The sequence below is a fragment of the Electrophorus electricus genome, chromosome 24 (assembly GCF_041902795.1).
Source record: "Electrophorus electricus isolate QZ-2024a chromosome 24, ASM4190279v1, whole genome shotgun sequence".
Classification (NCBI taxonomy): Eukaryota; Metazoa; Chordata; class Actinopteri; order Gymnotiformes; family Gymnotidae; genus Electrophorus; species Electrophorus electricus.
In genome coordinates, this window is record NC_137520.1 from 1,974,563 (window position 1) to 1,994,237 (window position 19,675).

A 19,675-nucleotide genomic window follows, 5' to 3' on the forward strand; every position below is an offset into this window, starting at 1 on the left:
GGTGTGGATGGGGATTCACTGCCTCAAAATCCCATCTCAACATAGCCAAGAAGCAGGAAGGGGAGAGAACTGGGCTCCAGCATTGTGTTGCCGAGAGAGCGCGTCCGCCCTTATATTCTTCTCTCCCGGTCTGTAGGTGACGCGGGAAAACAAACCAAGAGAAGAAGAGTGACCACCGGGCCTGCCTGGAATTCCAGCTCTTGATGGTTTGGAGGCGCTCCAGGTTTTTATGGTTGGTGATCACCGTAAAGGGATGCCACACTCCCTTTCATCGCTAGAAGTCCGTGTTCCCAACCCCGTAATTCCTCACCGGCGGGCTTAGCTTCTTGGAAAAATAAGATATGGGCTTTAGCTGTCCTGACTTTCCCTGTTTTGGGGCAATACAGTGCTTACTCTCACATCCGACACGTCTACCTCCACCCTTCACTGGGTCCAGTTGCTGCAACACCGGAGTGGTAGAGAAGGCGATTTTAAGGTTTTTGAAGGACTTCTCCACCTCAGCAGTCAATCTAATCTGCTTGGCCTGTCCTCGAATCAGATTTCTGAGGGGCCTGGCCGGAGTGCTGAAGGACTTAATAAACCGTCTGTAAAAATTTGTGAACCCTAAGAAACGCTGTAATTCCCTACGCATCTGTGGTCATAGCCAGCCCATGCATCTACCTTGCATGTGTACACTGCCCTCCCGGATGACGTACCCTAAGAAACTCACCTCTCTGCGATGGATAGGCCTCAAACCCCCATCCCTCTTCTTAATGAAGAATACGCCAGCAGAGGCTGGAGAGGTGGAGGGACAAATGTAACCCTGTGCTACTGCCTCCTCGATGTATTGTTCTATCGTCCACTCCTCCTCCTTTGAGAGTGGATAAATTCTACACTTGGGTGGAACAGCTCCTTCCTTCAGAGTGATGGCACAGTCTTAGTCATGATGGGGGGGAAGCTGTATTGTCTTAGCGGAACTGAACGCCTCTGCAAGGTCTCTGTACTTCTGGGGAATGGTGAGGTGTTTGTCAGCGTCGGGGCTCTCTATTGACGTTGACCGGAGAGGTACAGCCTGCGTGGGAAGGCATTGCCTGTCGCAGGAGGGTGCCCACTCAAGGATGTGATTCTCGGTCCACAGCAGGTGAGGGTTCTGTAAACGTAACCATGGTAAACGTAACCATGGTAAACCTAACGTAAGGGGGTGAGAAAGAGAGGAAAGGAGATAAAAGGAAATGTGCTTTATGTGCTCGTCGTTTGTTTCAAGGAGGACACGAGGAGTGATATGAGTGATGTACCCTGAACCCACAGGTCCTCCGTCAAGCGCTTGCACTCTTAAAGGAGAAGGCTGGAAAATCGCTTTTATCCCCAACTTTCTTGCGAAGTACCAGTCCATCACATTCCACGCTGCTCTGGAGTCGACAAGTGTTGCGGCAGAAACAAGACGGCCCTTCTGCGATACCTTGACCGGTATTTTAAACATCAAGAGGGCTGGGGAGCAACTCACCTCGCCGTACTTCCTCCGCTCCCCGGCCATGCCCAATTGCATAGGTTCCTCGGGAGCCTCATCATTTCCCGTCGACTGGGTTCCGTCCCAATACGGAAAACCTTAGTGGAGATGACAGCGTTGCTCCTGCAGGAGGCGGTTGTAAGTGATGGCAAGACGAACGACTTCGTTCAGCATAGCTGCCTCCTGCTAATTCTGCCTGCAGCTCTGCCTTCAGGCTGCCTAGGAACACATCCGCTAGCCGGGTTGCTCCAGTGTGATCCTGCTGCGAGCGTCCGGAACTCCATGGCGTATTCTAGTGTGGAACTTGGTCCATACCTTAGGTGCAGCAAGGCTTGCCTGCAGAGTCTCCTCTGATGGGGATGATAGAACATGGCTTTTAGTTCTTGCATGAAACCACGATAGTTGTTCACCAGCATGGAGGAACTGGCCACTAGAGCGGTTCCCCAGGCATGGGCCTTCCCGGTGAGTCTGGAGATCACTAACGAAACCTTGGCCAAGCACACCAGGTTGATACCCAAAAATAAGTTCACATTGTACCATGAACCCCTTGCAGCTTTCTGGGTCTCCCCTGTAAGCCTCTGGGGTGGTGATTAAACACCTTATCCCTTCAGGGACAGGTGGAGTAGCAGGAGAGGCCGCTCAACTCTCAGGGCTCGTGGTACGATTATTTATGCATTGCCCGAGACTCTGCACTAAAGAGCCAATCTCGCCGAGCTCCTGCTTCTGCTGTTCCGGTGCCATCTGAACAGTAAGCAGGTGTGTCCAGTCAGGGCTACTAGCATCTTAAAACCCTGGCATCTTAAATCCTAGCTTCTTACTCCCATGTCACACTATTCCAGAGTGACACTATTCAGCTTTTCCACCAAGGCACATTCACAGGCCTGAACAGGGTGAGGTGTCAGAAGTGAGTGAAATAAAGTACCTGAACAGAGGCACAACAGAGCTGTAGATCTGCTCCCTAATTATTCCCAATTATAGAGGTAAAGGTGAAGACTGAGGTAATGATAAAGGTAATGATAGCGGTAATGACATGTAAAGATAGAGGTAATGACAGAGGTAAAGCTTGAGGTAAAGGTGAAGACTGAGGTAATGATAGCAGTAATGATAGAGGTAATGATAGAGGCTCATGGATATGAGAGTCACTGTGCTGAGACCATTTGGCGCTGATCAGGGGGAGAAGAACTCACCCAGACACAGGAGTTTCCATGCTTCTTGTAAACATCCCTCATAAATACAATCTACACATAGTTACAGTGGTGTAATAGCTATTGATCAGTACCATGTGTGAAATAGATGGCTGCATTTTATACACAATAGCACTAGAGGGCTTACTGTCCTAAATCATAATTCTCTACTGCATACATTTATCACAGAAATTATATGAAATGAAGCATAGACCAAGAATTACAAAACTGTATTTGCCCTTATAATGGCATGTCAATATTGTATTAATTAAGCCATTCTGCTGCAGTTATGATCAAAAGTGAACAGTTCGCTCTCTTCCTTTTTTAGTTCTGTCATCGGAGCTAATCTGCCCTCTAGTGGACAATCCTATACTATCGACATCAAGATTGAGGCAGCAGGCAACACACAAAAATGACAATTTTATTTTAAAAAGAAATTATTTGAAAGGGATGACAGTCACTTAAGTACATATATTCACCATCCATGTTCTTTGTGTGTAATTGAGGCAGTTTTGCTTGAGTATTAGAGGTCCCCAAGCTCTAACCAAGCTGAAGACAGATCACACCTTTTCTTTGAGATACTTTCCACAATTCCAGCTGTATATACACACACAGATGTCTGGTGCTTCAAATGGGCAAACAAGGAGTCACGTAAAAAAAAAAAAAAAAAAAAAAAAAAAAAAACCCACACAAGACCAAAACAAAAACAAGGACTTACAAAATAAAGACAAATGATGCAGTCTGTTTTCCACCATGAAAACAGACAGACAGCGTTATATGTAGAAACCCACATGCAGAGAGGCAGGAGGCTCACCAGACCTTATTACACCAAGTCCTTCACTGTCAAACTAGGATGAGTCTCAGCAGGAACGAAAGGTTTGTGCTGCATTAGGATGGTCCAGACGGTCTCCTGCTGGACCTGCAGTCCAGTTGGTTCTGGTTCTGTAGAGATCGTAGCAGCAGCAGCAGCAGAGTGTGCCATCAGTCCAGCACAACTCCTTCCGGAAGCTCCACCACCACCGGTGCACACTCCTCCAGATCCACGTCGAAATCCCAGCGGAATTTCTTGGTCAGGTGCACTTTGAACTTCTCGGCTTTTTTGCGAAGAGTCGAGTCCACACCAGGCCCACAAGCAAACTGAAAGAAGTCCTGAAAAGGACAGCAGTGAAGTGAAAAGTGAAAAGATGAGATCATAAATGTGACTGAACACATCTTCACAAAGACACACTTCATTACGCTGCAAAAAACACACCAAAGAGTCAAGCCATTATTAAACTACAAATATCATAAAATTCATATCAAAGAGGAGAAAAAACTTTGACATGAGTAGCTGCTCCATATTAAGTTAGCCCAAACTAGTTACACCATAATTATGAACAGTTCACACATTTCAGGAACATTAGGTTATGTTTCTTTTTTGTGGTATCTGCACACTGGATCTTCTACCCAAACCCAGAGGCTCTACCTGCAACGTGGACGTAAGGAAGTTGTTCTGAGACACAATATCCACAAAGAAGTCTGGCGGGATCTCTCCGAGCTGGTGGTACAGCACACTGATGAGTCCCAGGTAGAGATCCTTCCTCTCCTGCATGGCCTCCTCGCTACGGCAAAGCACAGCCAGAAGCTCCTTCCAGTGTTCAAACGCTTCGTACACGTTCCCAATGAGGAAACACACAAAGGCAAACTGCAGCTCCCCTAAAGGACAGAGACAGAAATTTGCCATAACAAGATACTTGCATTAGCATAAATGATAGATATTCTGTTTGTGTGCACATCAAAGATTGACCAAATAAAACTAGGCTGTGTTAATAAACCTGCTGCATTCTTATACACCGTTACTGGCTACCAGGCTATTATTATCAGCTGAATGCAGGGATTAACACAAACATAAAGCGACTGCCTGAAGCCTGACCCAGTACGTTGAGCGGCTGTTCCTTATGGTGCTTCTCCAGCAGACAGTTCAGGGTGTAGCTGAGGTCCAGACTGCACTGGGTGATCTGGGCTGGTGTGGCGCCAGCCGGGAACATCTGCCTTGGAATGTGGGAGAAACGCAGCTCCGTCCCTTCCCTCGGCTTCATCCGTGGCAACCTTTCCAGTCCCTCCCTCATGCTCTGGCACTGCACATCGTTGCGAGGTAGATTCTGCTCTAGCCGATCCTTAGTGTAGGGCAGCTGGAGCTCAGGAACTACGTCGCTGAAGGCACACACCCTCCCGCTGAGAGGCTGCAGAGCGGAGACCACCTCAGGCTGGAGCTTGTCCGTCAGAGACACCCATTTCCTGAGAGTGTCATAAGGATACGGCCCCAGGTAGGGATCCAGCTCAGGAAGACCAGCCTTCACCCGAGAAACCTCATCGGGGGTTTGAGAGGCCGAGAAGTCCAAGTCCTCCTCTGTTGCGTCCCAGTGGGCCAGAACAATCTCCCGGGGCTTCAGGCAGAGGAAAAGGCCTTTTCTGGGTCCAATCTCTCCACCGCTGCTCTTAATGTTAGCAGCGCTGCAGTGGAGGAAGTGAATCCCAGGGGGAATCATTTTGACCCCACGGAAACGGGGTCCCACCTGCCAGATCTTGTAGTCTATACCCAACTCTGTCCCTTCCGGCACACCAAGCAGGATCAAGATGGCACCCTCTTCAAATAATCCTAGTGCCACCTCAGGGTCCATATCTATTCCTGCCATTTCTGGTGAAACATGCACATTCAAGCATTTATTAAGCCTGTTTCACAAAGCAGAGCATTGCAACAGTATACTAGATTCTTACATGACAAACTGTAGCACGATCCAAAATTTCTTCATGAAAAGTCTTGGGTGTTTCGGGTACACCTAGATGAGCCCGTTTCGTCGACTGTTTGTCAAAATAATATATGTGGGGTCGTAGAGTAGCGTCTGCCTGTACGCCAATATGTTTTTATGGACAGTCAACATCTCAGCATAAGAAATTCTAGCTAGCTAACAGAGTAACAAGCCCTAAAGCTATATGATAAAGGTGGGAAAAGTGAACAAATTGATTACACAAAATTTCGAACGAATTATGCAAAGTATAAACGCAATCCAAATAACAATAAAATATTAATACCACTACTTACCAAAATAATTCGTAGGCACAAGGCTGAAGCGTCACGTTTGCAGTTTATAAACGCAATATTACCGTAAACTTCCGGTTTAAAGTGTCATGCGCAGGAATTAAACACCAGGAAACTCTCCGTGTAGTGGGTTTTGTCTCTAAAAAGACCTGTTAGCAGTAAATAATAATGCATATCGATTAGTTTCATATAAATTACATATAAAGTGTGTAATATAAACTACTTGCATCAGTTCTGCTGGGTAGCTGGGTAGGTTCGATTTTTTTTTTTAGGGTAGATGTTTTAGCGTATGCAAACCTAGCAAATCGGAGCCCAAAAGAAACTATTATAGCTAACCTACGTTGCTTCGGTTTCTGTATTGTATAATACTTTAACACAAATTCAAAATAGTAAACTTATCTCAGATCGAAATGATCGATTTAGAAAAGTAAACAGGTAATACTTTCTTTGTATCGCTCTTTTTAGAAGACTCTTATAGTAGAAAGGCGGATTGTAGCTAGCTTCGTTGGAATAAGACTTTTATTGTAAAAAGTGATTGTAGCTGTCTTCACTGTGTTTGTCAGGGTCACTTCCGTTTGCTCGCAGTAGCTGCTACACGACAAGAAAGTGCTCCTCTACTCTGAGTAAACTTAGAGATTTATTTTTCTTTTTCGTGCAGGCCTTTGACAAGTGCATCGATTTTTGCGAGAATACTGTAACAGCAATGGGTTTTCGAAAGAAGAACAAAAGTCCGCCGGTTTTGAGCCACGAGTTTGTGATCCAGAATCATGCGGATATGGTTTCGTGTGTGGCCATGATAATCCTGCTGGGGCTGATGTTCGAGGTACGGAAACATGAATAATGTTTACACGGAAATATTAATAATGTTTAATGTCTAAACATGTAATATCTGATGTTCGAGGTACGGAAACATGAATAATGTTTACACGGAAATATTAATAATGTTTAATGTCTAAACATGTAATATCTGATGTTTGAGGTATGGAAACATGACTAATGTGTGAGGAAACTATAGTTTACACGGACAAATGTCTGTTTGAGGTAACTAATGTTTGCACGGAAACGTAATATCTGATGTATGATTATATAGAAACATGTCTAATGTTTGAGGTATGATTACACGGAAACATGTCTAATGTTTGAGGTATGATTACACGGAAACGTCTAATGTTTGAGGTATGATTACACGGAAACGTCTAATGTTTGAGGTATGATTACACGGAAACATGTCTAATGTTTGAGGTATGATTACACGGAAACATGTCTAATGTTTGAGGTATGATTACACGGAAACATGTCTAATGTTTGAGGTATGATTACACGGAAACATGTCTAATGTTTGAGGTATGATTACACGGAAACATGTCTAATGTTTGAGGTATGATTACACGGAAACATGTCTAATGTTTGAGGTATGATTACACGGAAACATGTCTAATGTTTGAGGTATGATTACACGGAAACATGTCTAATGTTTGAGGTATGATTACACGGAAACATGTCTAATGTTTGAGGTATGATTACACGGAAACATGTCTGGAATAGCGGATACCATTTTAAACTGCACGACAGTATCAGGACACGGATGTGTAAATTTATTTTGACACGGAAATCTGATGGATCACAGAGATGCTAACGCTAGCAACATTAACAGTTAGCATTTCATTAGCCGGAGGTAATTGGCCTAGCTCTAGGTAGCACTATTTAATTAATTAAACTTTGTAGTGTTGGAACTGTATCTAGTTAGTGAGCAATAACATTTGTCACGTTTGTAGCGTTAAAAACTTGTTAGCCATGCTGCCTTAACCGCTGCTTGTGTTTACTTGGCTAGCTGAGCTACCTAACAAAACACCCAGCTAGTAATTAGCTATGCAACACCCACAGGATGAAATACCCCACCAGTGTGATGAGACGGGTGAAATTGAAGCAGATCTGCTTCATTATTTTGGAGGAAAATATTATGATCAGTTTGCAGCGACTGTGCTGAATAGTTATCTCTTGTGTATGTGTTTTAATATAAACAGGTGTGACTACGTTATCTCAAAATATATACGCTGCCTGTATTTCAGCTTGTGTTCTGTGACTGTACTGGAACCTTCTGGTTAGTGGTGGTACTTATCTTGATTATCTTGATTACAGGTCACAGCAAAGTTTGCCATAATGTTCATCACTGTCCAGTATAACGTTACACAAACATCAGGTATGTTCTTTACCGGTAACATGTTTTAGTACTTATAGCTCCTTAAGCTGGGTGATGTGTGTGTAAATGTAATATTTCACATTATTAATCACTTTTTTTGCATTTCCGTTCATTCTTCAGAAGACAAGTCAGAACCTGTGAACTTTTATCACTATGGTCCCAAGGACATTGCAACAGTCTTCTTCTATATGCTCATTGCCATAATACTTCATGCCTTGATCCAGGAGTACATCCTTGATGTAAGTAAAGTTCATGTTCTTGAGGAGAAACCATGTGGAAGGTTTGTTTCTGAGCTGAGGTTTACAGTACTTCAGGGTTTCTCTACTCATGTTCGCAATGTCTGATAGTGCATGTTAGGGTTAGTGCATACTAACCCTAGTGCATACTAGAAGCTCCTGTTCTATTGCGCCTTTACAGGGTGTCCATCCCTGAGGTATGTATCTGGTCACATTGTTTCAGCTTCTCCCTGTGTGTAGGGACTGAATCTCGTTTCTATAACAAATTAGGCAAATCTTTGTCTAAACTGCAGGTGATTTCATGTGAGGTGTTCTGTTTACACCCCCTCCAAACACAAACACAGTTTTTTCCAAAAGCTGAGTCTCAACTGATGTAGGCTGAGTTTATTGAAGCTTGGAATATATCGCTGCATTCCAGGCATAAGTCGAACCACAGGAAACACGTGTGATCACACCGTTCCACTCACACACCTCCACATGTCCTGTCCTTCAGCTCATAAGAACTTTACCTTGTTGTTGTTATTATTGTTGATGATGATGATGATGATGATGTTGTTATTCCGTTGTCCATTGTTGTTGTTTATTTATATTACCATAGAACATTTCTGTGTGAAATCTGTGGCAGTAACTTTGGTCCCACTTCTTTCAGAAAATCAATCGCCGCCTGCACTTGTCCAAGACGAAGCACAGTAAGTTTAACGAGTCGGGCCAACTGGCTGTGTTCTACCTGCTCTCCTTCACCTGGGGCTGCAGCATTCTTACTGCGGTGAGGAACCGCTACTGTCTACGGTCTCTGGGCAAATATCCATGCCTTCTGTATGTGGGATGGACTGAGTGTGTGAGTGAGAGTTTGTTTGTTTTGTTTAGGAGGATTTTGTGACAAATCCCATGTTCCTGTGGGAAGGCTACCCTCATAACCACATGGCGTAAGTGCTGCCACCTAGTGTTTGGTTTTATTTTTGCTCACTGTCTTTGAAAAGCTTGATGTGTTGACAGTTAGTTTCTAATCATGTAGGAATGGCTGCGGTTGTCCTGTGCGCCCTCACCAACGCAAACATGCAGTGTAATTCTGTGATTTGCTGTTTGACCTCTATAGCACTGTAGTGGCAGCCATTTATACGGCAATACAGGCTGAGACGGGGAGCCGCTGGGCAGATGTCTGGCCATCCCTTTCCCTGCCTCAAGACATCATACTGAATATATCCTGTCTTTTAAAATGTCCAGTCTTTGTGCCTATATCAATAACAGTCATTTTTCTGAAAAATGAACAAAGTAGATGATTTTTAAGAGTAAATAATATGACCTAGTGACCAGTGCAGTTAAAACCTGTAGGAATCACTGAATGGGGAAGGCTTAGAGTTGGGGTTACCTAAACCCTAACACTGAATGGGGAAGGCTTAGAGTTGGGGTTACCTAAACCCTAACACTGAATGGGGAAGGCTTAGAGTTGGGGTTACCTAAACCCTAACACTGAATGGGGGAGGCTTAGAGTTGGGGTTACCTAAACCCTAACACTGAATGGGGATGGCTTAGAGTTGGGGTTACCTAAACCCTAACACTGAATGGGGAAGGCTTAGAGTTGGGGTTACCTAAACCCTAACACTGAATGGGGAAGGCTTAGAGTTGGGGTTACCTAAACCCTAACACTGAATGGGGATGGCTTAGAGTTGGGGTTACCTAAACCCTAACACTGAATGGGGAAGGCTTAGAGTTGGGGTTACCTAAACCCTAACACTGAATGGGGAAGGCTTAGAGTTGGGGTTACCTAAACCCTAACACTGAATGGGGAAGGCTTAGAGTTGGGGTTACCTAAACCCTAACACTGAATGGGGATGACTGCCCCATTTCTGGCCACTAGGTGTTTTTGTGAGTAACAAAGCAAGTTAAGGTCATGTCAACACTTATTTACCACTAAATGGCATTTAATGTAACACATGGAAATATTAGCTGTCATAGCTTTAATACTGTAGTTATTTTATTCGTCATTTTCATTTTGCTTACGATAAATGAGAGGTATTGTTTTACCCTGTGTCTCAGATTTCAGGTGAAGTTCTTCTATGTCTGTCAAATGGCCTACTGGCTCCATGCCCTTCCAGAGTTATATTTTCAGAAAGTCCGAAAGGTAAGCAAGATCACCTTTTATGTTAGGGTCAGAGTTGATATTTTAATATGCACAGGCATAAATAATGTAAACAAAGGCGTCTATGATGAAATATTTATTTATTTATAAATATAGGAAACAAACTGATATTGATGATTGTTTCATTTGCTATTAATTTATTTCTAGGAAGATATTCCTCGCCAGCTCTACTACATTTGCCTTTACATTTTCCACATCACTGGTGCCTATGTTCTCAAGTAAGTGGTCCACCGTCTAGTTTGCTTTAACGTAGTGAGTGTTCAGTGGAAACAGTAGATACATTTAAGTGTGGTTTGATTGAGAAGTGTGTTGTGCTTTCTGACTGGGTCTGTGTGTGTGTGCGCGTGTGCGTGCGCGTTTGTGCGTTCCTCAGTCTCCACCGTCTGGGCCTACTGCTGCTCGTCCCTCACTACCTGGTGGAGCTGCTGTTCCACGCATCGCGTCTCTTCTACTTCAGCAATGAAAACAAACAGAAAGGGTAACGCACCCCCAAGACACTTCAGTAGTGACAGCGCTTCAGTAGTGCAGGCAGTTCACTAGTGATGGCTGTGTGATGTTCTGGTAAAGCTCATCATGTGATGGAAGCATGCAGTTGATGACTTGACCGCGCTTGGCCACAGATATCAGACTTGGCACAGTTGTGGTTGTTTCTGATTATTAACTTTATTAAATTTCTCTATTTTAAATGTTCTCATTAATAAGGGTAGGATATTTTTCTATATGTATAAACTTCTTTTCAGTTTGGTAACTTTGATGCAGAGTGAAATAAATAAATGCAGTAGTTTCTTCCCTGTGTAGTAGTGTAGCCAAACAATCCAAATCCAAACAAGACATACAACGGAAGAAGTCATTACATTTTCAAAAATAGCTTTGTAGAACTGTATGAAACATTTGCTGATGGCTTTATAGATCTATATGAGGAGCTGTTTGTGATGGCTAGGTTTAGGGTAGGGTTTAGGGTTAGAGTTAGAGTTTAAGGTTCAGATTTAGCGTTAGGTTGGAAGTTGCTGGTCACTTGTACAATGCATAGCTTCTTAAGCTGTCTCAAGAAATTCATGCTCTTGTGTGTTTTCTTTGTTACCGCTCTGCTATGATAAAAGCCTGTTTCCTGTTTTTTGTTACCGCTCCCCTCAGGTTCACACTGTGGGCTCTCCTTTTTGTCTTCACCCGCCTCCTGACCCTAACGCTCTCTGTGTTGACGTTTGGGTTTGGGCTCTCCCGTACGGACAAGCAGGGATTTTCTTTGGCCGAGGGAAACTTCAACGTGCTCACTGTTAGGTAATGTATGCCTGCTGTCCTCTACTGAGAAGATAAATGCTTTTTCACTGGTCAAGTTGAAGTATCTGGTTTTAGTGGTATTGCTGAATGGCTGTGCCCTGTTCTCAGGCTACAGTAAGGTTTAGTGGTATTGCTGAATGGCTGTGCCCTGTTCTCAGGCTACAGTAGGGTTTAGTGGTATTGCTGAATGGCTATGCCCTGTTCTCAGGCTACAGTAGGGTTTAGTGGTATTGCAGAATGGCTGTGCCCTGTTCTCAGGCTACAGTAGGGTTTTAGTGGTATTGCTGAATGGCTGTGCCCTGTTCTCAGGCTACAGTAGGGTTTTAGTGGTATTGCTGAATGGCTGTGCCCTGTTCTCAGGCTACAGTAAGGTTTAGTGGTATTGCTGAATGGCTGTGCCCTGTTCTCAGGCTACAGTAAGGTTTAGTGGTATTGCAGAATGGCTATGCCCTTTTCTCAGGCTACAGTAAGGTTTAGTGGTATTGCTGAATGGCTGTGCCCTGTTCTCAGGCTACAGTAAGGTTTAGTGGTATTGCTGAATGGCTGTGCCCTGTTCTCAGGCTACAGTAGGGTTTAGTGGTATTGCTGAATGGCTGTGCCCTGTTCTCAGGCTACAGTAGGGTTTAGTGGTATTGCTGAATGGCTGTGCCCTGTTCTCAGGCTACAGTAGGGTTTAGTGGTATTGCTGAATGGCTGTGCCCTGTTCTCAGGCTACAGTAGGGTTTAACTTAATAACTTCAGTCACTTTCTTTTTTTTTGTTTGTTTGTTTTTGTTTGTTTTTGAGAACTGCATTTAGAAGAAGGATTTTTGTGGGTTTTTATCTCCATACTGCTTTATAGAAGGTTTATAAAAGGACTTTTCTGTGTGTCTTACTGGGCCTGTTATTTCAGGCACTTCATAGTAAACACCAGCAACACAGATTACTGGAGAAAGTAGTTTATTACCACGCACAAACAGAGAGAACAGCAGTTTGGGAATGAACACATTAGGGCAGAAATGAACTAACATTGTTTTTCTGTGTGCACCTGTGTGTGTGTGTGTGTGTGTACGTGATTCCAACGTGCTCAGGATGACTTGTCTGTCAGCCATTTGTCTGACTCAGGCCTGGATGATGTGGAAGTTCATCAACTTCCAGCTGAAGAAGTGGCGTGAACAGACGCAGCTCCAGGCCAGTAAGAAGAAGGCCGTCAGTCCAAAGAGCAGAGCAAGCAAGAAGGACTCCTCTCGGGGTGAGGCCAGACGTCTGGGAGACTGAATTACCTGCCTGTGATTTTTGGTTATAGATAATATTTTCAGTTAATTAGAACAAAATCTTTGTTTAGTTTTGGTTTGTTTGTTTCCTGTTTCTTATACTTTAGGTGGTTCTGCCAATGGAGTAATGAAACCAGAAGACAAAACATCACCACGGGCCCGAAAACCTAAAGCATCGTAGAGGGAGGGTGTTCTGGAAGTCTGACTCTCTCTTTCTCTCTCTTAACTCCAGCTGTAGAAAAGAAAAAAGGCTCACTTATTGTCTCATGACAGAATCACTGAATTACACAGACACCTTAACTGAAACACATCGGACTGAGTGAGCATCTTTTCATTGTATTGTTTTGCCCAGGGGTGAAATGTAGTTACCACCAGTAATCATCAGTGGAGTCTCTCACGTGCTCTCTCTCTCTCTCTCTCTCTCTCTCTTTCTCTCTCTCTCTCTCTCTCTCTCTCTCTCTCTCTCTCTCTCTCTCTCTCTCTCTCTCTCTCTCTCTCTCTCTCTCAGCATCATTCACTGTGTCTCTGATGAAACACGCTGTGTGGATAGAGGCTTTTTAAAGTGCCCTTTTTGTTATTTTTTTATTTAACTTGGCCCCCCTCACCACGCAGCTGTTTGAAGCGTAAAGTTCAGTTGGAGAATGGGAGAGAGAGGAGCTCGTAAACTGAAGCGTTACAGGAGGGATGGAACTTTCCTCATTCTGTCAGGGCTTATCTTCCTTTTTAATGACCTCAGCTGTGTAACATAGAATGTTTTATTTTTGTAAAGAAGGGCAAAAATCATCTCATAAGTGATGATGTCCATGATTACAGAAGCACTCTGCTACACTTGGGCTTGTTCTTCACAACAGTGGTTTTAACAGATGTTGCAGATATGAGCTCCCCTGCTGTCTTGGAGAACATGCACATATCTATGTGAATAGGAAGGGTTAGACAAGTATAGCGTTAAGAGTTATTGTCCATGTTGTCTTACTTGGACTGTGGTCTCCAAAAATCATGGTAGTGTTAAGGCATACCAGACTCGTACAGAATGAGAGCCCCCATTCTGCAGAGGTCTTTGTGCTGTGAATGACCAGGAAGAGGGGCTTCCTGTGGCCAATATCAGCCATCACCTGTACTGTAACCTGGTTATTTGGTACGTTATAAGCCTGAGAAATATGTTTTCTTTTTTTTGTTTGTTTTTTTGCTGAGCCATTTTGTTTTGTATAGGTATTACCAGTCTGGGACAGTGGTAGAAAAGCTTTTTGTTCATGAAGTTATTTTGTTTTGGCTTTTTTTTGGGGGGGGGATTCTGGAAACTGTGGATCTTAAGGTGTAAGGGGGAGTTCTGAAGCTTTGAATCACTAAAAGCTGCATAAGGAATTGGTGTGTGTTGGGGGTCAGGGTTAGTCTAGCCTGCTCTACCTCCGGGCTTTCAGAGTGGGAGTTTGAGCTACAGTACTTTTGCCTTTTAGATTAAATGCCCCCGTTCTGCCAAGATGGGCCCTCAGCATGGCCTGACCTGCTTTGGAAGTGTGTGGGGTTGATTCAGATGATACAATCTTTAATCCAAGTGTCCTTATGGTAGCATCAGCGTACGCTATGGCTGGCTGAGTTCTTGATCACACACTGTCTCTTCATTTGAAAGGTTTTTGCTTTGTTCAGTGTGAATGTCATAGTGTGTAATCTTTACTAATGCCTTTTCTCTTCAGCGTGTAGTGCTGGTGCCGGAGACTGCACATGCTAGGGTCAGGGTTATCCTTATCTCTACGGTTAGGCTTTAACTCTAGGTTATGTGGTTAAAGGAAACTCTGTAAAGGCCGTGGATGCCAGTTTTGTACCAAATCATTGTGTGTGTGAGAGGTGAGCGTCTGTGTGTGTAGTTTCCCCTTCGTTCTGTGCAGTTTTTCCTCTGCGTGTAAACACATGCACTTCGGCCTGATACTGTACAGGAATTAATGCCAAATGGTGTGAAGCGGCACTCCTGCCATCTCTCCCCGATCACCTCACATTGTTCACACATCAAATGCTAAAATCTTATTCAGAAAGCTAAGTTCATCTAAAGCGTTTTGACGCTGCGTTGATGTGGGCGCTTTACACATGTGGGTCCCCAACCCCGAAAGTGCTTTTTTTCCTTCTTCCATTTTAAATAGCGTGTTTGGTGTACTACACATGGAGATCAGACAGTGGCTATTGAATGTTCAGAGTTCTGTTTCCTTGTCCAGATTTTGTTTTGTTTTTTGCCATTTTTCCTTTAAAAAAATGTTAATACTATTAATGGCAGGTTTGAGGTTGGGTTAGATTAAAAAATTTTTTTTAACGCAGACCATGTTAAAATGAGCTGTGTGTGTGTGTGTGAGATGTTGACTCTTTCCCTTGTGTTGAGTAATAGTAGCTTCACATCTGTATCTGTCACTGGTGGATGAAATAAAGGTTTCTGGGGGGGGTGGAAATCTCCAAACATATTGTGACATTTTTTTCAAACCCAAAAATGAACCTGTTTTTTGCTGGTTAAATCAGCGGCCCCGGTGAGATGTGTCTGAGGGGCTACACACTTGAATCTGTGTGAATTAGCTTTGTCTGATTCTTGGTGATGGGACACATTTGTTTTATTATAATTGTAAATTGGGCTCTCAGTACAACAAAATGTGGTTGGCTGGTTGTTTGCTTATTTGCATGATACTACAATATCCTGAAAGCATATTACAGACATTTTGGTATTTTCAAGTGAAGTGCTCCTTACCTTTTAGAGCAGGATGGTCACTCTCCTCTTCCAGATCAGGACAGAGAAGGGCCATCCATGGATGTGACGTCTTCATGAAACCAGTGTCCGGACAGACTGGCTAGTAAGCGTGTGTTAGAGTTGTGTTCCTCTTCAGTCTCAACATGGCAACAGCAGTCAGAACGTTCTCTCCGTTTTATTTATGATTTTACTCTCCACCTCTCGCAGTCTGATGGCGAACACCAGTGTTTATGTGAATATACTGGGACACTGATTTCTTGTTAGATTTTTAAACTATTTTTATAGAGTTGAAACAACTGTAGAAAGATTAACGTTATTTGGCACGCTATTTTTTTATGCTTCATTTTATGAGTTTTATTTTTCTACTCTGCTAGAGAGCTTTCTGTCCTGGAGGGGCGTGTCCTGAGCGAGTTGGCATCCCTAATCAGTTGGGTATGAGAGGGAGGGGCATGGTTAGATTGTCAGGAGGACTTTAGGGTGTGTTATGGAACAGAAGTAATGGAGAAATCCTTCAGTATCTACTGGCAGGTAATAAAGCTTTTGTTGATTTAACTTAATGTGCATTTATGTTGTCGTCTGTTTTGTGGTCATTAGTCAAAAAAGTCAAAATCGGTGTATTATTTTATTCCTGTCTGTTTTACCCCTCACCCTCTCTGCTCCTTATGTTTTTATTCCTCGATTTGTTTGTTCATCATTATTATGCAACAGGTGCTAAAATGTGATTTTGGTGTGACTTAACAGGGTTAACCTTGACCCTGACCCTTAACCCTGGCCCTGGATATGTCATGGTTTAATTGTTGTATATGAGACTCTTTGCCTGTAGTTGTCAAACTTGCAGAATACTTCAGTTTACCCGTAAGAAATGTGCGTGTATGTGGAACATCTCAGAACAAAGAGCACTGATCTGGGTTCAGTTGCTGTTCTCTAGGATTATATTGATTAGAGCGTGAAAGTGAAAATAACTAACCCCAGGATCAGATGTCTGAAAGGTTTGAGCAATGTTGAAACACATGGATAAAATAGATGCACCAAAGCTTTCTCAAGATGTTACAAGTTGACAAACCTTAAATTATTTCACTCTGCTTTTGCATATGCACTGTTCTTTTTCAGATGCTTGTCTACATGTTGAAATGTATTGCTTTTATATAAAAAAAAGTTATTAATCTATGTATTTATGCAAATCTTTGTGATTTGGTTGGTTTATTTTTCGATTAAACCTTTTGCTTAACTGTAGTGTGGCTGTACTTTCCACTGGACAGAGAGATTAAAGAACAAACAGTTAATGTTCTACTTCACTACTTCATCACAGCTGTTGTATCCAGTTTGCTGGTATCTTACTGTTCGAGGGCATTGCAGTTTTGAGAAGGCCACAGTGATCCACTAGATGGCGACATTGAGCATTTTAAACGGCTTTACCGTGTCCAGCTGCTGCATTAATGAATCATTAGATCTCCAGGCCTGTGTGCACAGACTGACTGAGATATCAGCAGAGAGAGAGTGGTGAATGTCCTGGGTGGGAGGTGTGACCACCTTCTCCCTGTTTGCTTTCTTGCAGACACCCTGGTCACTGGGTCTAAGAACAGGTGTTGTAGTTATTAGTTATACTTTACTACAGTGTGTAATTGTCAACACAACCATATTTCTGACGGTCGCCGCACCCATGCGACCAGTGGGCTTCATGCCAATGTGTCAATGGACTCAGTAAAGAGTGTGATGTTAACTTCACGTGTCACAAAAATGAGACTCAAATTTATGCTCACTGTCTAGAGAAAAAAGTCATCCTTTTTCAGTCTTCTTGCTCTGATTTCTTCAGCTACAACCAGTGAGAATAAATCTGGCTTTGAATGGTGTGGATTACGCTCAATTTCCATATAAATGAGCTTCATTAATAAGGGAACACGCTCAAATTTAAAGGGGCTCATTTTCAATTCTGTGTTTAATAAGATGTCTAATTTCTAGTGGTGGAGAGTAATAGCTCACAATTAACAAGACCAAAATAATCGCTATGAGTGGGGGGTCAAACGGCAGGCCAGTAATCGCCACCTATGGCAGTTGTGCGCCCTCTGCCCCACCCTACACCTCTTTACCCTCTGCCCACGCCTCTCTGCCCCACCCTACACCTCTTTACCCTCTGCCCATGCCTCTCTGCCCCACCCTACACCTCTTTACCCTCTGCCCATGCCTCTCTGCCCCACCCTACACCTCTTTACCCTCTGCCCACGCCTCTCTGCCCCACCCTACACCTCTTTACCCTCTGCCCACGCCTCTCTGCCCCACCCTACGCCTCTTTACCCTCTGCCCACGCCTCTCTGCCCCACCCTACGCCTCTTTACCCTCTGCCCACGCCTCTCTGCCCCACGCTACACCTCTTTACCCTCTGCTCATACCTCTCTGCCCTACCCTACGCCTCTTTACCCTCTGCCCACGCCTCTCTGCCCCACCCTACACCTCTTTACCCTCTGCCCACGCCTCTCTGCCCCACGCTACACCGCTTTACCCTCTGCCCACGCCTCTCTGCCCCACGCTACACCTCTTTACCCTCTGCTCATGCCTCTCTGCCCTACCCTACGCCTCTTTACCCTCTGCCCACGCCTCTCTGCCCCACCCTACACCTCTTTACCCTCTGCCCACGCCTCTCTGCCCCACCCTACGCCTCTTTACCCTCTGCCCACGCCTCTCTGCCCCATGCTACACCTCTTTACCCTCTGCTCATACCTCTCTGCCCTACCCTACGCCTCTTTACCCTCTGCTCATACCTCTCTGCCCCACCCTACACCTCTTTACCCTCTGCTCATACCTCTCTGCCCTACCCTACACCTCTTTACCCTCTGCCCACGCCTCTCTGCCCCACCCTACACCTCTTTACCCTCTGCCCACGCCTCTCTGCCCCACCCTACACCTCTTTACCCTCTGCCCACGCCTCTCTGCCCCACCCTACACCTCTTTACCCTCTGCCCACGCCTCTCTGCCCCACCCTACACCTCTTTACCCTCTGCCCACGCCTCTCTGCCCCACCCTACACCTCTTTACCCTCTGCCCACGCCTCTCTGCCCCACGCTACACCTCTTTACCCTCTGCTCATACCTCTCTGCCCTACCCTACGCCTCTTTACCCTCTGCCCACGCCTCTCTGCCCCACCCTACACCTCTTTACCCTCTGCCCACGCCTCTCTGCCCCACCCTACACCTCTTTACCCTCTGCCCACGCCTCTCTGCCCCACCCTACACCTCTTTACCCTCTGCCCACGCCTCTCTGCCCCACCCTACACCTCTTTACCCTCTGCCCACGCCTCTCTGCCCCACCCTACACCTCTTTACCCTCTGCCCACGCCTCTCTGCCCCACCCTACACCTCTTTACCCTCTGCTCATACCTCTCTGCCCTACCCTACGCCTCTTTACCCTCTGCCCACGCCTCTCTGCCCCACCCTACACCTCTTTACCCTCTGCCCACGCCTCTCTGCCCCACGCTACACCTCTTTACCCTCTGCTCATGCCTCTCTGCCCTACCCTACGCCTCTTTACCCTCTGCCCACGCCTCTCTGCCCCACCCTACACCTCTTTACCCTCTGCCCACGCCTCTCTGCCCCACCCTACGCCTCTTTACCCTCTGCCCACGCCTCTCTGCCCCACGCTACACCTCTTTACCCTCTGCCCACGCCTCTCTGCCCCACCCTACGCCTCTTTACCCTCTGCCCACGCCTCTCTGCCCCCCCTACACCTCTTTACCCTCTGCCCACGCCTCTCTGCCCCACCCTACACCTCTTTATCCTCTGCCCACGCCTCTCTGCCCCACCCTACACCTCTTTACCCTCTGCTCATACCTCTCTGCCCCACCCTACACCTCTTTACCCTCTGCTCATACCTCTCTGCCCCACCCTACACCTCTTTACCCTCTGCTCATACCTCTCTGCCCCACCCTACACCTCTTTACCCTCTGCTCATACCTCTCTGCCCTACCCTATGCCTCTTTACCTCCTGCTCACTATTCTTTGCCCCACCCTACACTCTCTTACCCCATTTTGCTCCTTATGCTCTCAAGCCTTTTCTCCCTTTCACCTCCCTGCTTTGGGCTCCTGCTCTGTACACAGTTAACTCTAA

The 19,675-nt window shown here is 45.1% G+C and overlaps 2 protein-coding genes across 5 annotated transcripts; one reads left to right on the top strand and one right to left on the bottom strand.

Annotated features, from left to right (window-relative positions):
• Positions 1-3,075: 3,075 nt before the first annotated feature.
• On the bottom strand, positions 3,076-5,870 carry aar2 (AAR2 splicing factor). 2 transcript variants are annotated; one of them, XM_027024510.3, is made up of 5 exons: positions 5,753-5,865; positions 5,428-5,556; positions 4,583-5,347; positions 4,136-4,365; positions 3,076-3,819 (listed from the first exon to the last, which is right to left on the bottom strand). In XM_027024510.3, exons 3-5 carry the CDS (start codon positions 5,343-5,345, stop codon positions 3,652-3,654), a joined length of 1,161 nt encoding a protein of 386 aa, XP_026880311.2. In that variant the 5' UTR covers positions 5,346-5,347; positions 5,428-5,556; positions 5,753-5,865; the 3' UTR covers positions 3,076-3,651. The 2 variants fall into 2 exon arrangements, with proteins under 2 accessions (XP_026880311.2, XP_026880310.2); XM_027024509.3 differs by lacking the exon at positions 5,428-5,556 and having other exon boundaries at positions 5,753-5,870.
• On the top strand, positions 5,865-16,810 carry zgc:113278 (Translocating chain-associated membrane protein 1-like 1-like). 3 transcript variants are annotated; one of them, XM_027024511.3, is made up of 12 exons: positions 5,865-5,998; positions 6,408-6,572; positions 7,889-7,949; positions 8,070-8,188; positions 8,835-8,951; positions 9,053-9,111; positions 10,223-10,307; positions 10,473-10,543; positions 10,699-10,803; positions 11,460-11,603; positions 12,673-12,833; positions 12,963-16,810. In XM_027024511.3, exons 2-12 carry the CDS (start codon positions 6,453-6,455, stop codon positions 13,034-13,036), a joined length of 1,116 nt encoding a protein of 371 aa, XP_026880312.1. In that variant the 5' UTR covers positions 5,865-5,998; positions 6,408-6,452; the 3' UTR covers positions 13,037-16,810. The 3 variants fall into 3 exon arrangements, with proteins under 3 accessions (XP_026880312.1, XP_026880313.1, XP_081562958.1); XM_027024512.3 differs by lacking the exon at positions 5,865-5,998 and adding an exon at positions 6,064-6,184; XM_081706832.1 differs by lacking the exons at positions 5,865-5,998; positions 6,408-6,572 and adding an exon at positions 6,644-6,650.
• Positions 16,811-19,675: the final 2,865 nt, after the last annotated feature.

Coding starts and splice junctions, on each gene's coding strand:
- aar2 (XM_027024509.3), bottom strand. CDS start 5,345: ATGGCAGGAATAGATATGGACCCTGAGGTGGCACTAGGATTATTTGAA. Junction 4,366..4,582: donor ACAGCCGCTCAACGTACTGG/GTCAGGCTTCAG, acceptor TCTGTCCTTTAG/GGGAGCTGCAGTTTGCCTTT. Junction 3,820..4,135: donor TCCTTACGTCCACGTTGCAG/GTAGAGCCTCTG, acceptor TGTCCTTTTCAG/GACTTCTTTCAGTTTGCTTG.
- zgc:113278 (XM_027024511.3), top strand. CDS start 6,453: ATGGGTTTTCGAAAGAAGAACAAAAGTCCGCCGGTTTTGAGCCACGAG. Junction 9,112..10,222: donor TACCCTCATAACCACATGGC/GTAAGTGCTGCC, acceptor CCTGTGTCTCAG/ATTTCAGGTGAAGTTCTTCT. Junction 10,308..10,472: donor ATTTTCAGAAAGTCCGAAAG/GTAAGCAAGATC, acceptor ATTTATTTCTAG/GAAGATATTCCTCGCCAGCT.